At 35.8% G+C, this 16078-nt stretch overlaps 1 protein-coding gene across 1 annotated transcript; it reads right to left on the reverse strand.

Moving 5' to 3' along the window:
- Positions 1 to 15317: 15317 nt before the first annotated feature.
- LOC132360586 (ATP synthase subunit g, mitochondrial-like) lies at positions 15318 to 15742 on the reverse strand. The gene has a single exon (XM_059915666.1). The coding sequence runs from the start codon at positions 15714 to 15716 to the stop codon at positions 15405 to 15407; it is 312 nt and encodes a 103-aa protein (XP_059771649.1). The 5' UTR covers positions 15717 to 15742; the 3' UTR covers positions 15318 to 15404.
- Positions 15743 to 16078: the final 336 nt, after the last annotated feature.

Genomic DNA, 16078 nt, shown 5'->3' on the forward strand with positions numbered 1-16078 from the left:
AATGTTGTGTTAGTTTCTGCTGTACAACAAAGTGAATCAGCTATACGTATACATATATCCCCTCCCTCTTGGACCACCTTCCCCCCATTTTTTTTAACACCCTTGAAGAAAAAAAAGTGCATGGCAAATAATGCTTTATGGGTATACTTGACAGTTTTCTCCCCAGATAAAAATTAAAACCAGTGTTTCATGGAGTCATTCTGAGATAATCTTTGAAATAGCAAAAAGGAACTGGTCTGTTTTATACTTTGGGGGGAAAATGTTCACACTTTAGAATAGCATTCTGTGATTACTTTTAATGGGAAAATAAAATATAGGTGACTTCTCCAGGAATCAATATCCTCTTTTCGCCATTCTTGGTGTTTTGCAGGCTGATTAATTTGCAGAGGTTGAGTTTGATTGCTGCTGAAGCAGAAAGCATTATAGATTCTCTGTTATTCTTCAAGCCACTTGGCTGAGGTCTATGGCTCTATCTCTATGTATTTATCTACCTTTCCACATGGTGCTTAGCGCGGGCGCTCTGGGCCTGGCCTAAACATATTGTGAAAATGTATTGTGCTGAACTCTCAAGTCTCTTGCTGTGAATAGGTAACTACACACCCCCACCTACACAGCCCCACCCCCAAGAGAGCTGTTCTGTGAGGTAAAGGTAAATGAACCAGACAGAAACAGGCACTTAGAAAACAGCATTGTGTGTATATGAAGGGTGTATCCAGCTAAATTTTGAAAGCAAAAAGGGGAGGCACTGAAGGTCATAAAATTTATATAAGTCATCTAGCAATTAAAGAAATAATGACTGAAAGAAAACTTGCTCAACATCTAATGTGTGGTATTCTTAAATGGTTGAATGGAAGAATTCAGTATTTCCAATCTTTCACACCCATGATATACTGTCTTGGTTATGGTTGTTGGTTATTAATCAATCCTGGGTAAATATTTTTTTCAGTTTCTAATGAACAGTTAATTGAATGAGCTATATCATAATCTTCTCTAAACCACCTCTTTTCAAATGTTTGAGGTAGAAATAAAGCATAAAGTGTTGGCGCTTTTGGTTCTGTCTAGCTAGAAATGTTTTTGATAGATCAATTCTTTAATCAAATATTTCTCTATATTTGAAAGATTTCAGCATTAGATAGTGGAATTATTGTAAGTTCTCTGACTAAGCGTAGGTATACTTGAAGTTGCACAAATGTGTGTGTTGGAAGGAACTAGGTAACGTTTGTATAGCTCCGGAGGTTAGCTTGGTTTAAATACAAACTGAGTCATATTATTATATAAAAGCCTTTCAATGTATCTGATCTATGTTTTAGTCATTTGATGATAATTTATTGTACAGCTTGTTAGAGTGACTGTCAAAAACACATTAAAAATACAAATGACATAAAGTCGTGCCCTTTAGAAGGATAACTCATTTATAAGCTAAATATATTTCTATAAAATAACCTGAAATCTTTCCCAGAAGCAAATCTAGAATCATACTCGTGAATAAACACCATTATTGCCACTGCAAACAGCTACTTAAGAAATCTGCTCCCAATTAACCTTATAGACAAATGAAAAACCGCCTTCTAAAAACGGACACATTTATTTCTGTAAATATGTAAATTCCTCAGCATTTGTACAATGTTGAAATAAACTGTTTTCAATCTGTATTTATAGATCAGAGTTGGGAGCAATTTCTCTATCCTTTACAAACAGCCTTGACTGCCTACTCTGAGTTCAAAACTGCCTTAAATGTGTAATTTTTTGTATACAAAAGGCATTCTAAAATTGTATTACGCAGTTATTGTGCTAAAAGAATGACCCTTACCATGCTTTGTTTACTGAATGTCAAATTTTCATTTGTATTACAGCTGTGTACCACAGCAGTTTCGGTTTTGTATGAAGGGCAACTAATGCACAAAACAGTCAAACCACAGAGCAGTAATTAGTCTGGAAAAGATCAAAGTGTGCTCTTCTAAATCCAGCCAATTTGCTCTGGGTGTGCAAAACCAATAGTCTTTCTTTTGCTAAGGTCTCTTATTAATTTTTGCTTTCGTTTGCTGCAGAGCAGCTGCTTTACTGTCAATCCAACATCCTGCTTAAAAAAAAAATCCATTTTGATGCCACAAATGCAATTTCAATGGGTTTAGGAATAATAACCAGCTTTTTTTCCCACCCCACTTCTAGGAGATAGAAACTTGAAAGTTTTCAGCATCTGTAAAGTGAAAGAAAGCAACAGAAGGCATAGCACTGTTTGGATTTGTTGCTCTAGGAAAAGCTGAAGAAGAGTGATCTGTAAATATTTCTGCTTTTAGTGCTTTTAACCAGCTCTGTTCTTATCGCTGTATGTCTGCTGCTCTCCTCTCCTTTTAATATGAGTTCTTTTTATCCTTATGGTCACATTGTGGTTCTTCATGGAAATATTGAATGATCCAAATTATTAATTAAATTGATTATGGCAGAAAAAATTTAATGAATAGTTTACACCTTTCTGGATGAAAACACTAAAATCAGTAGTATCACTTGCTATTTTCTTGATGTAATTATTATTACTTTTGACTGAGTATGGAAGTGGTAGTTGAGGATAATAAATAAACTTTATCACAGGAGGTGGTGAATAAAACTTGTGAAGGAGAAAAGAGTACAATACCATCACTTAAAAAATGAACTATGATCTTGTAGAATACACTTTAAGTGTAGCGTATGCATTTCTCCCCTTCTCCATTTCTGTCATTTTGCCTATCAATGCTCTCTCTGGCAGAAAGTAGAGAGAGAAAAAAGCTGGTGAGCTTATTGATTCCTATTAATATGGCAGTTTTTCTGTAATTGTTACCTTGAACTCTGCTCAAATATTTTTCTTATATATATTTTTCTTAGTAAATTTCTTTACCCAAGCAATGGATAATAACATGTATTTTCCTGTCTTCACAACAAACCATTTACATTTGATTCTGAGTTATAATCCACTCCAAATATGTGCCAAATATTTGTTTTACTGTCAATATCACTAGCTTACTAGACACTAAAATACAGCCAAGAAAAGCAAAAAGTGTAATGATACACAGAATTTGCATAATGAAAAGAAGCACATGCAGTCATTTACAATAATTGATTCATAAACAAATGCATAATGTCCATGAAACGACCAAATAGGTTTATTCTGGAAATGTTTTCAACTGAACAGGAATTTAGTGCTTTTGAAAAGTAACAAAATGACCATATAGTTAAGATATCTCAACAGGTACAAATCAGGCACTAAATACTAACGATGACATACTAAATTAACTTCAGCTTCAGAGCTCTTCATCCTTTTATAATATTATTTGGTGTCTTATTATAATTTGTGGTTACCTCTATAGCCCTTATGATACATTCCATTCTTTTTCACTCATCATTTTTGGAGGGACCAACTCTGAAGATGATGGTGTGATAGGAATACATCTTTGTTAGAAATGAATTAAATATATTTAACCTACATTTACAGCTGCTATTAGATAAAGTCTTGAGGTTCAAATAATACCTCATTAGTTACCTTTCCCGAGAATCTTGTAGGACCTTACCTGAATCTCTCTTATAAGACAAGTTGAAACATGGCAATTAGCAGGTAAAATGGCCTCATGGAAAGTATACACAATCTCATTTAGAAAATTATGAAAATCTGGACTGAGATTTTTTTTTGTTGAGGTATGATTGGTACACAACATTGTATTAGTTTCAGATGTACAACATAATGATTCGATATTTGTATATATTGTGAAATGATCAACACAATATGTCTATTTAACATCTGTCACCATATATAATTACAGAATTTTTTTTCTTGTGATGAGAATTTTTAAGACATACTCTCTTAGCAACTTTCACATATGCAGTACAATATAGACTGAGATTTTTAAAAAAGCTATTGGGGAGGGACTTACATGGTGGCGCAGTGGTTAAGAATCCGCCTGCCAGTGCAGGGCATACCGGTTCGAGCCCTGTTCCGGGAAGAACCCACAACAACAACAAAATAAAATAAACTAGTAGCCTTGCAGATACCGATGATGTTAGGATACCATGAACCAATCAACTCAGTAATGGGTGCCTGAGAGCCAGGAGAGGCAAAATGAAATGACAAAATTTTCAGTTAACAGAAGGTAGCAAGTGATGAAATAAAGTTGGAGACTCTGGCAGATGGGCTTGATAGTGATCACCATCCAAGGAGAGCTAAGCACAGGAGAAAGTCTTGTTCTTATCCAAAGACTCAATGGCAAAAACACAGTATAAGAGAAATGACTTAACAGTACCACATGTAAAAGATTTAAGAGTTCAGTTAATTTTAAGCTCAGTATGATGTAACTGACCCTTCTCCTCCCCCAAATAAAGAAAAACAATCATTTTTAGGCTGTATTAATCAAGTAATAAAGTGTAATCTTATAAGCTGACTCTTAACTCTGTAAGCCCAGCCTTCTGAGATCAATACTTATCTCTCATAGCATTTCAGATTCAGCAGGTATATTAGCTTTCTCTCTTAAATCTGCTGTTCTCCTGGTATTTCCTGTCTGGAAGGTCCTGTCTCGGTAAGTACTTTACTACCAATGGAGTTATTTATGCCCTAAACTAAGGAGTCCAGTTGTCCTTATTTCAGGTCTTTCCCTGATCCTTACATACATTTGGTTTTCCATGTTTTTTTTTTCATGTTAGCCATTGTTCATCCCTCTCCGTTGCTATTGTGTTGTTTTAGGCCTAACTACTCTACTCAACTGTTAAATAGTTTCCTAGCTTGTCTGTCTCCAAACTTGCATAGCTATCTACACATTTCTAGAGTATGCATTCTAAAACTCAAATCTGATTTTGTTATTTTCCAACTCTAAACCCTTCAATAGGTTTTCATTCAGTCTTCCTGTTATCTATGTGCCCTATCCATAAGAATATTTAGAGCATGCATATCCAATATAAATGTAAATGTATATACATATAAATATTTATTTATTTTGTACAGATAAAACATACACAAAACAAATTTAAAAGCAATGAGGTACAATAAGAATTTAACTCATTCAAAATATCAATCATTAATAGAACATCTAATCTATTTTTGTGATGTATTTAAATAGGCTTCATTACTTTTTAAAAACTTGACTTAACATTGTTTTGATATAGTGATTCATAGTTCAGTTTATTTTGATACTTTCTTTTGATTGCTGCAGTGGCTATACACAGGATACTTCAAAAACAAATAGAAGTGCATCATTGGCTATAATTAAAACACAGTTTTTATTTTTCAATCTCATCCAACAATTATCCAATCTTTTTTTCTGAAATTCAGGTAATACATTTCCATCTTCCATAATTTCAATCAGTTGTTCTTGTGAACTAACTAAAAGGCATTACATTTTAATATTTTTTTTAACAGAAAGAGCCCCACTGAAACCCTTTATTTACAAAATTTGATAACGTTAGAAAATCATCTTTGTGCTTTTAAGTGTGCAGGTGTGAGAACGACACTTTCACATTTTTTTTTGGTGATGAAATTGCATAATAATGGAAACAGTGCCATTTCAAATATGCTCTGTCCATGCCTGTTTCTTTTGAAAAACAGTTGCTTTCTCACTCATGGTTAAACTCTCATCTTTATTCTGAAAGGACAGATTAAGTCTATTTATTAAAGAATTTTTCTGCAGCAGTTTTAGGTTTATAACAAAATTGAGAGGAAGGTATAGAGAGTCCCCATATACCCTCTACACGTGCTGCCTTCATTATCAACATCATTCTCCAGATGGTACACTTTTTACCAAAAACGAACCTACACTGATACGTCATCATCCCCCAAAGTCCATAGTTTACTTTAGGGTTCCCTCTTGATGCTGTACAGTCTATGGGTTTTGACAAATGTATAATAATATATATCCATCATTCTAATATCATACAGAGTATTTTCACTGCTCTAAAAATCCTCTTTGTTCTGCCTATTAATCTCTCTCCCATCTTCCACCCCGGGCAACCACTGATCTTTTTATTGTCTCCATAGTTTTATCTTTTCCAGAATGTCATATAGTTGGAATCATACAGTATGTAGCTTTTTCAGTTTGGCTTCTTTCACTTTGTAATATGCATTTAAGTTTCCTCCGTATCTTTTCATGGCTTGATAGCTCATTTCTTTTTAGCAATGAATAATATTCCATTGTCTGGATGTACCACCGTGTATTGGTGAATGGATATTCACCTACTGAATGACATTCTGGTTGTTCCAAGTTTTGACAATTATGAATAAAGCTGATGTAAATATCCCTGTGCAGATTTTTGTGTGGACATAATTTTTCAACTCCTTTGGGTAAATACCAAGGAGCGTGATTGCTGGGTTGTATGGTAAGAGGATGTTTAGTTTTATAAGAAACCACTAAACTGTCTTCCAAAGTGGCTGTACCATTTTGCCTTCCCACCAGCAATGAATGAGAGTTCCTATTACCCCCACATTCTCGCCAGCATTTGGTGTTGTCAGTGTTTCAAATTTTGGCCATTCTAATAGGTGTATAGTGTTATCTTATTGTTGTTTTAATTTGCATTTTGTGAAGACATATGATGGGGAACATCTTTTCATATGTTCATTTTCCATCTATGTATCTTCTTTGATGAGGTGTGTGTTCAGATCTTTTGCCTATTTTTCAATCGAGTTGTTTGTTTTCTTCTTGGTGAGTTTTAAAAGTTCTTTGTATATTTTGGATAACAGTCCTTTGTCAGATGGTGTCTTTGGTAAGTATTTTCTCCCAATCTGTGGTTTGTGTTCTAATTCTCTTGATGTTGTTTTTTTGCAGAGCAGAAGTTTCAAATTTTAAAGAAGTCCAGCTTATCAGTTATTTCTTTCATGGATCATGTCTCTGGTGTTGTATCTGAAAAGGCATCACCATACCCAAGGTCATCTAGGTTTTCTCTTGTTATCTTCTAGGAGTTTTATAGTTTTGTGCTTTACATTTAGGTCTATGATCTATTTTGAGTTAATTTTTTTTCTTTTTCCCTCCCTTCCACCCTGCCTTGAGTTAATTTTTGTGAAAGGTATAGGTCTGTGTCTAGGTTACTCTTTTTTTTTTTTTTTTAGGTTACTCTTTTTGCATTCAGATGTCCAGTTGTTACAGCACAATTGGTTTAAAAGATTGTCTTTACTCCATTGTGTTGCCTTTGCTCCTTTGTCAAAGATCAGTTGCCTATATTTATGTGGGTCTATTTCTGGGTTCTCTGTTGTTCACTGATCTATTTGTTTATTCTTTTGCCAGTACCACACTGTCTTGATTACTGTAGTTTTATAGCAAGTCTTGAAGTCGAGTATCATCAGTCCTTCAACTCTGTTCCTCTCCTTCAATATTGTGTTGGCTATTCTGTGTCTTTTGCCTCTCCATAAAAACTTTAGAATTAGTTTGTCAATATCCATGAAATAACTTGCTGGGATTTTGATTGGTGTTTATTTACTTAAAAAAATCTTCTAGGTAGTATGCTAATGACAATCTACTCTCATCATAGAAAAGGTAAGCAAATTTTGGACATTTGTCTATTTGTAAAAGAAAAATATGCAACTCATTTTATATATGAAAGTTCTTTGCTATGAGATAACAAATTTCTGTAATACCGCAGATTTGCATGATATTTTTTCACCTCATTAAAAGGTGATTTAAAAACATTATAAAGATATGGACTACATTTTAAAGGCTTTGTTTTTGTAAAATTAATGCCATCAGCAAAATGTTCATCTGGAGTCACCATTTTTGCACCCAAATTTTCCTTTAATGATGCAGGTAATGAATTTTACTATGGTGCTAACATTTTCCCTTTATCTTAGGATATCTTTTTTTTCTTTTAGTCAAGTTTGTATTTATATTCAGTATTTCCTTAACATAGTGTTTTTAAAGGATGTCAATACTAATGAGAATATATGCTCTCCATTACATTTCACTTTATTGGCTTGCAAAAAAGTTCTTCTGGTAAATATTAAGAGCAGAAACATATTAGAAATATCTATAGTTTATCCAACTGTTTAGCAAATTTTCTAGTACTTATTTCTTCAAATATTTGGCTCTGTTTATCTATCTATCTATCTAATGCATTTTAATTAGTCACTGTCTTAGGTTGGGTTCCCAAAGAAGTTGATCTTGAGGCAAGAATTTGAGTGTTGGCAACCTATTTGGGAGGAGGAGATCCCAGGAAGCATGAATAAGGAATGACAGAAGTGAGAAAAGAAAGGAGGGAATGATCCAATAAAGGAGGTGTTATCAAGCAAGTTCCTGCTGTGGGAAACTGGGGTTCACTCCCATGGAGAGCTCAGGAGCCAGTACAGAATTTTTCTGAGTTGTTCCACTTGAAGCACAGTAAATACTCTCTGACTCTTGTCTGTCATCGGCTAGACATTAATCATCCAGTACTTCTGGCCTACCTATTTGCAGATCTAGAGAGAGCCCTCAGGTACAGGGATACAGGTGTTACTGTAAAATGTAGTCCACAGGAGTAGGGACAACGTGTGCCTAAGGTGTGTGGGCGGGGTCACTGCCTCATCTGCTGCTGTCTCCATAGGCCTTCAGAATGCTTTCGACCATGTTTCCTAAGGCAGAAAGAAAAGAAGTATTTTTAACCAAAGTTATTACTATTGAGTAAAAACTCTGCAAAAGAGGCTTATAAACTTTATCGAGTTTAGTAAAATTTTGTAAAGTCTTCATATTCTACATGTAAATCCATATCTTAAACAGTTTTTTCATATATATATATATATAGTTAATGACTTAACAGATCTGAATGTATTATTAGTATTTTTACCTGACAAAGAGATTATACAAGGAGTAAAAGGATCATTTCTCCCTCTTTCTTAGCTCTTATTTTGCTTATCCTATTAGAGTTTTTAGTTTGGGGTTTCTTTGATGAGATCTTTTAAAAGTCACCTTTCTATTTTATGAGGGTTATTTACTTTAAAGTAGCTAATATATGCAGCATTTTTAATAAAAAGATGGTAATGGTCAACTGTCCAGGTCTCCACATTGTGGGATTCCCATCTTTCCTTCAAGATGCTTTGCTTACACGTCACTGTATGTGACAGGTGACAGTTTGACATTTAAACCTATTGAGGGTGCCGGTGTCAATATGAATGAAATATTAGTAAAGCTTAATATTTGACTAGTTCTTGAAGTAAAAATCAAATAAAATGGAAGTTCTCATATTTTATCCCAGAGGATCATCTGGTGCATCCTTTTTGGTATCTGCACCCCAGTTTGGAGATCACTAGACCAGAGGACAATGTTCAGATGCCTTAGCATGGCATACACAGTCCTCTACCATTTGACCCTCACCTACTACTCCAACCTGACCTCTTGCCTTGTCATGCTTCATACCCAGCATTTCAATTATAATGAACTTTTTGGAGTTCCCTGACTTTATCATGTTGAGTCTTATGTCAGAGCTTTTGCTTATACTATTGCTTCTTCCCAGAATGCTCTTTCTCTTTGGATTCCCTGGTAACATCTCTTCTATGAAACTTTTCCTGGCCCTTTCCCACTCTCCAGGGAGCACTGAAAACATACTTTTTTGGAACACTACTGTATTCTCAACCTTAGCCCTCATCCCTTCTGGTGAACATATTTGCTAACATTCTTGGCTTTTCCTATAGACAATTGTCTCCCTGAAATCAGAGATATCTAATTTATGTTTGTATCTCGAGCACATAGCCCCAAACAGGCACATAATCATGTTTGTTGAATTAACCTCTGAAGGTGATGGTCCTATTATATACACTGTATTCGTCAGTCAGCCTAGAGGATTGTGTGTAGCTCTGGGTGCCTCTGGAAGAAGGCCTTGGAAAACTGATATGTACTCAGAGGAAAAGAATTTCAAACAATGTCATGAGAACAATTCTAGCCTGGGACCAATGTATAGAATAACAGGGAAGAGGGATTTGGTTTTAACATAAGGAAGAATTATCTAACAATTTGAGCTGCTTGAACATGGGATGAATGGCTTTGGGACACGGTGAGTTTCTTGTTATTGGAGGTGTTGAAATAAAGCCTGAATGGATAGCCTCCTTGAGCAGGCTGAACAAGGGCTTAAAGCATCTGGAGTGATCATAGTGAGTGGAGGAGAATTTAGATAATCTTTGGATTGTAAACAATCAAGCTGAGATTTTAAATCATTTGATATGTCTAGTGGTAGGTCTAAACTTTAGTAGATACTGCTTCAAAAAAAAACGCACAGCGAGGCTATTTTAAGTAAACAATTTCTCTGTTATTCAGAATGTCTGGATCTAGATGATACAACAGTAATGCAGCTTTGCCTCTCTTGAGTCAGGCTAAGCAAGGTTCTGAGCATGTACTGATGCTGTTATTTTTCTTTGTGAATATAACGAGACATCTAATCTCCTTCCTCTTTTCATCTTAGAAGTAGGGCACCTTCACTCCATCCAAACATGGATTTAAAATTTACAGTCTAAGAGTCCATAACAAAGAGATAGTGCCTCTTCAGTACTGGAGAAGAGGCAGTTATCTTATCTATATATTTAGGGCTGCCTGGGACAGAATTTTAAAATAAAATATTGAGTCAGTTAAACTTAATTCAGGAAATAAATAGTATATTATAGGCATAACACTGTAGACAGTAGAAAATAATCTATAACACCCTTAAATGGCATGAATCTTATAATATAGAGACTGAGGGATTAGCAGATGTAAACTATTATATATAGGATGGATAAGCAACAAGGTCCTACTGTATAGCACAGGGAACTATATTCAATATCCTGTGATAAACCATAATGGAAAAGAATGTGAAAAAGAATGCATATATATGTATAACTGAATCACTGTGCTGTACAATAGAAAGTAACACAACACTGGAAATCAGCTATACTTCAATAAAATAAATTTTAAAAAAAATAAAAGAAAACAAGTCTCAGTGAAGTTAAAGGGACATGGCTAAAAGTTGTACAATGTATTGGTTTCAGAACCTAGACCACAACCCATCACATCTAATTCCACTTCCATGGTTTCTCCATTTTACTACACTGCCTTAAAAGTTTAAGATGTGGTCCCTACCATGAAGGACTTTTGTAATCTCATAAAGGCATAAGACATATTCATAAAACAACTAGAGAATAACAAAAGTAAAATCAAGTGCAATACATGTGTTTCAGCTAAAGAGTAGTTTGGAAGGTCAACAAGGTGAGAAATCACAGGCTAGAGGATATGGACATTTTTATTAAGAGCAATTTTGAAAATAGCTCTGAAAGATAATTAGGCTTACAAATTTTTTCTTTGGTTCCCAAAGTGCATGTTGGCTTTGTCCACATTCATCAGGGCCTTTCCCTCTCTTTTATTTCTTTTTAGTTTTACTACTACTCATACTGGCCAATAGGATGCACGCATCTAATTGCAGCAAATTCTTATACATTCCAAGTGACCCCCACAAAACAGGTTGCCGTGGTAACCAAACAAAAAGGGACTGGAAAACAGAAGCAAAGTATTTACTTAATGTCTGATGGGCTTTCTGCACGATTTTCATGAGACCTGTTGCTGGCTTTCTTTTAGGTTTGGATGCCAGTCTCCGCTTAATTTTTAAGCCGTTAAAAGATTAAAAACTTTATTTGGCCTTTTTATATAGAAAATTGTACTGAGCAGTGAAGTCACAAATATTGATTTTATAAGTATATAAATCTTATTTAGAAATGTTGATTTATTACACAGAATTAACCCAGGAGCTTGCAACTCTTGCCAATGGAATTAAAGGGAACAGAAGGCTCATTAGATGATGGTAAAGTCTTTTAAGAATGCTACAAGAAAGGGAGGTGACAGTAGATTTGAAATAATTTTGTTAAAGACCCTCCCATTTATTTTGCCACATCAATAATAAAGGTGTTCACTAACCAGTTGGGATAGAGACTTCCTTGCTAATTATTTTATGTACAAAGTCTTTAATAGACTACATAATTAGTACAGTCTACTGTGTTCTAGCTAGTTTTAATCCTTTGGTGAAGGAAGATTTTGGCAATGAAACAGAAAGTCATTTAGGCTCATAAAATATGTCTAACATTTTCTGAATTGGGGAATAGGACCCACTCTCGTCATTCCTAATATTGTCTGGGTACCTCTTTGAAGTACAGAAACATTAGAACTTCAAAGGCAGTCCAGAAAGATGGCATCTGCAGCTTATGGCCAGCTCTGGAAGTGTAGACAAATATACAGCATGTCACTAGGTGGTAGTTTTGCTAGGGATGTTGGCATAATTGACTCTTCTTTATTTAGAGAGACAATTAAAATCTACATACAATAAATTGCTTTATCTGACACTTGCTTTTAGAAATCACACTCTTTGTATCTTGCAAAAAAGTGATTTTACAACATAAATGGCATTAGTAGGAGTAGAAGACAAAGCTGGATGTTTGTTTGGAAACTTCGTCAACGGGAAGGAAAAAGGTTATTTTATAGAGGAATAGATCTTCTATGGAATGTTGCTGGTCTGTGATGTAGACCCACCCACTTGCATATTTGGAATTTGCTGTATTGAACTAAAATACCTACTTTGCATCTTTCTAGGCTAGTTCTCTTAATTTAGCAGCTGAGCGTGGGATTCTTGGAGGAAGATTTTCTTTCAATGAAGGGATTTGCCTCTTAGGAGTAGAGTCAACACAAGACCAAGCTAATTCTGCTCTAGGGTCACAAGGAAAAAAAGGTAAAAAAAGAAATACAGTTTTTTCCCATATAAAGACCACTTGTTTGTAACAACAACAATAACAATAACAAAACACTCAGAAGAATGTTCGTTATGTAACTGTATTAACACCTTAAATCTGATCTAGGCTATTTTTGTGCTTTGGGATGAATATCTAATCCCTCTGACTTCTGAATTGGGCTGTTTATGTGAAGGATGGTAATGCATGCAGCCTTCACCAGTATCAACAACATCTGGCTACCATGTAGCCATAGAGGAAGAATTAGAGCCAATGTGAAGTCTAATTCCTATTTGGAATGTTTCTGTATTGCAACCTCAATTCAGTCATTCTTTGGAAAGGAGGTGGCAGGTTTGAGTGAATTTTTAGAGTTAAGGTCCAATAAGAACAATTGTCACTGAGCTCCAGCCTAAAGGTTAATAATGGAAGCAGATTTTGCTCTGAGGAGGTGGTTTGGTAGATACATTCCCATGTTAAAGTCCCTGCATATGATATCTAGTACATGCAAGAAAAGGCCAGGCTTTAACATCAAAAGAATGTTGTAAAGAGTTCTTTACTGAAGTTAGGGAGATTGGGAGAGTAACTACGTCCTTTGTCTATCTCCAGTGAAAAATGTAGACTCGTGGAAAAAAAGAAAGGATTTATGCTAAATTTTTTCTGACTTGTCCTGCAGCAACATTTAAATACTTGGTTTTCTAACTTATGAAATGAGTGATATTGACTTTTCCTCACTTAACCAGAATTCATTCACTGTTCCATTTCTGTCCAGTGAGCAAAACACTAACCGTTGTTCCTGGGTGTAGCCTTAATTAATAGTCTCAATTATGTGAAACATTTATTTAGAGTCTTCAATAAGTGGCCTAAGGATAATTTAAAAAATTGCTCTCCCCCAAAACAACAACTTGCCCCTCTCCCCACCCCCCCTCCCCCACCCCGCAGCCTTTCCTTGAGAGCGTAAAGGGTCTAGTGGAACGACCTCAGCTGCTTTCCATTTGTTAACCCGAGTCTGGTAAGCCTTGTCAATAATTCCCTTAAGTGTCCAAAGGAATCCCTCTCTTTGGCTTCCTCTCTCCCACAGGGCCCATTATCTCTATTAGCCTGCCTTAGAGAAAGAAAAGACATCCGAGACATGGTCTAACTTCTCTGAAGTCAAGGATGCCTTCAAAAGCAAAGTTTGGGCAGTTGGGGGAGGGGAAGCAGAGGAGGGGACAACGGGGAGGAGGGAAGGAATTGTCAGCAAAGGGACAGCTGGGGATTGGCCCATTCTTCCCAGGCATTCTGTGGAGCCTCTTTTTTTTTTTTTGAGTAGTAAACATTTATTTTGAGGACTTTCTGGTGTGACCATGTAGTTAAAATAAAATCACATTACATATCATGAATCAACTTGGCCTCTGTAGGTTCTTACTAGTGCTAGCTGATCTCATACCTTTAAATTTAAAAAAAATTAACTGCACTGCTCACTCACGTATGCAATAGAAAAATTCATGAAAATCACCATTATTGTAGTAGTGTCTTTTCTGTCTGTCGCTATGCATATTTTAAGTTACTGAATGCTTTTTGAAAAGAGGTAGTTTCAGTTTTGACCACCTGCAGTAAGTTAGGCATTACTTCACAGTTCAGAGAGTAGCAGTCTCTCCTTGGAGAGTTCTTGCCTATCACAAAGAAAAGCTGTGCCCTTTATTGGCTAAAGCAGCAGTGTTCAAAACCAGTTGGTAAATTTGGGATTGACTGGATAAAGGTTCAATACTATTAAAGGATTAATACTATATTGTGAGCCATGATGCTTTTCCAATATGCAATCATCTTTTGCTTATCATCAGCTGGTATTCCATGTTGTGCAGTGGCTGCAAAGAGAGTTACAACAAATTTAGAAACATACCAACGAGACATTCATAGATGGTAAGAACCCCAGGAAAAGCCAATGAATGATTAAGTCGCTCCCAAATCCTCAATAAAGTGGCTCAAGATGACAGACTGATACCAATCACTTGTATTTATTTCAGGACATAATATACTATTTTGACCCATGGACGATACTAAACTATAATCCTGTTAAGTATCTATAGGATATTTTATTTTTGTAAAGATAGGTCCTTAAAAAAAAAAAAGACAGATTAATAACATATCAAAATTAGATTAAAAACATAGGTCATTGCTTTCATTCTCTGTCCTAGTGTTAAAGATGTTACAAAGACACACAGACTATCACCCGGCTGGTCTCTTTTGGGGAAGCTATATTCAAGTTGACAAAAAGTACCCCTACATTTACAGACACAGCTGTTGTCAAAGGGGTCTTTCTCTGATTTTAGCAAAGAAAAACAGTCCAAATTGTATTCTTTATACTAGGTGATTTAACTAGTATATACCATGTTTGGCACATGGTATTATTTTTCTCCTACTGGAACAAGTTCTTGTTTTCTCAAAGCCTTTCCCCAACTTTTCTAAAATTAAGCTTAAATATCATTTATTTCAAGCCTTCAAAGTAAAATGCTATCCTCATATATACATGCACCAGGTTGGTATATTCATATCTATCCTTTCCAATTGCAGGCTAAGCAAAGACATGCATTTAGAGCTGTATTAATGTATTAAAGCAAAAGACAACCCAACTTAATATCAAGAGAAATTGTGACCTTCCATGTAGTGCTTGACAGAGAAACACTGATTTTGACACATTGTCTTATTTTATTCAAATAGCAGTCTGCTCACACATGGTCCAAGAACACCCAAATAACAAAGCAATGATTGGTCTTCAAACATTATAGCCAATGATGCCACGATTGCCTATGATCTCGCCAACATAAAACCACATCCACACCTCAGTGGCCACCAAACCATTCAGTAGAGCTTCCTTAACTGTGAGCTGTTTGAAGCTACCAGTTTGAGCACTATTGATAATTTTTTTCAAGCTCTGAATAGCTGTAGGGATCTCAGCAGGGGTTGGAGGAACCAGCTCAACCTTGGCATAGTGCCAAAATGTGGCCAATCGAAGCTTCGAGTAAGTCACAGCAGTTCTGACCAGCACCGGGGCCTTCTCCGCGAGGTTACGGACAAACTGGGCCATGGTTCTAGGACGGAAAGCCCGTCGCCCCGACTCTGTGGAGCCTCTTTAGAGGCAGTGAAGAAAGTAAAATCCAGAGGCATCTTTTTAAAAATGCTGTAACGGTTCTGACTTAAGCTGATCTACGTAAGGAATAAAGATGAGAGAAATAATGCCAGCCAGCTGGCCAGGTATGAACCCAACCCAATTTTCACTTACATTTGTTATTTTGTAAAGGGACTATTACATCCTCTATTAGGTAATATACCAGAGGAACCAAAATGGGAAAGCTATGGCATCACATGGTTGTGGTCCTAGACCAAGATCTAAATAGGTACTCTCAAAGGCTATCCCAATTGAAGGAGTGTGGGCTCTATGGACATCCA

Source organism: Balaenoptera ricei, chromosome 2 (genome assembly GCF_028023285.1).
Source record: "Balaenoptera ricei isolate mBalRic1 chromosome 2, mBalRic1.hap2, whole genome shotgun sequence".
Lineage (NCBI taxonomy): Eukaryota > Metazoa > Chordata > Mammalia > Artiodactyla > Balaenopteridae > Balaenoptera > Balaenoptera ricei.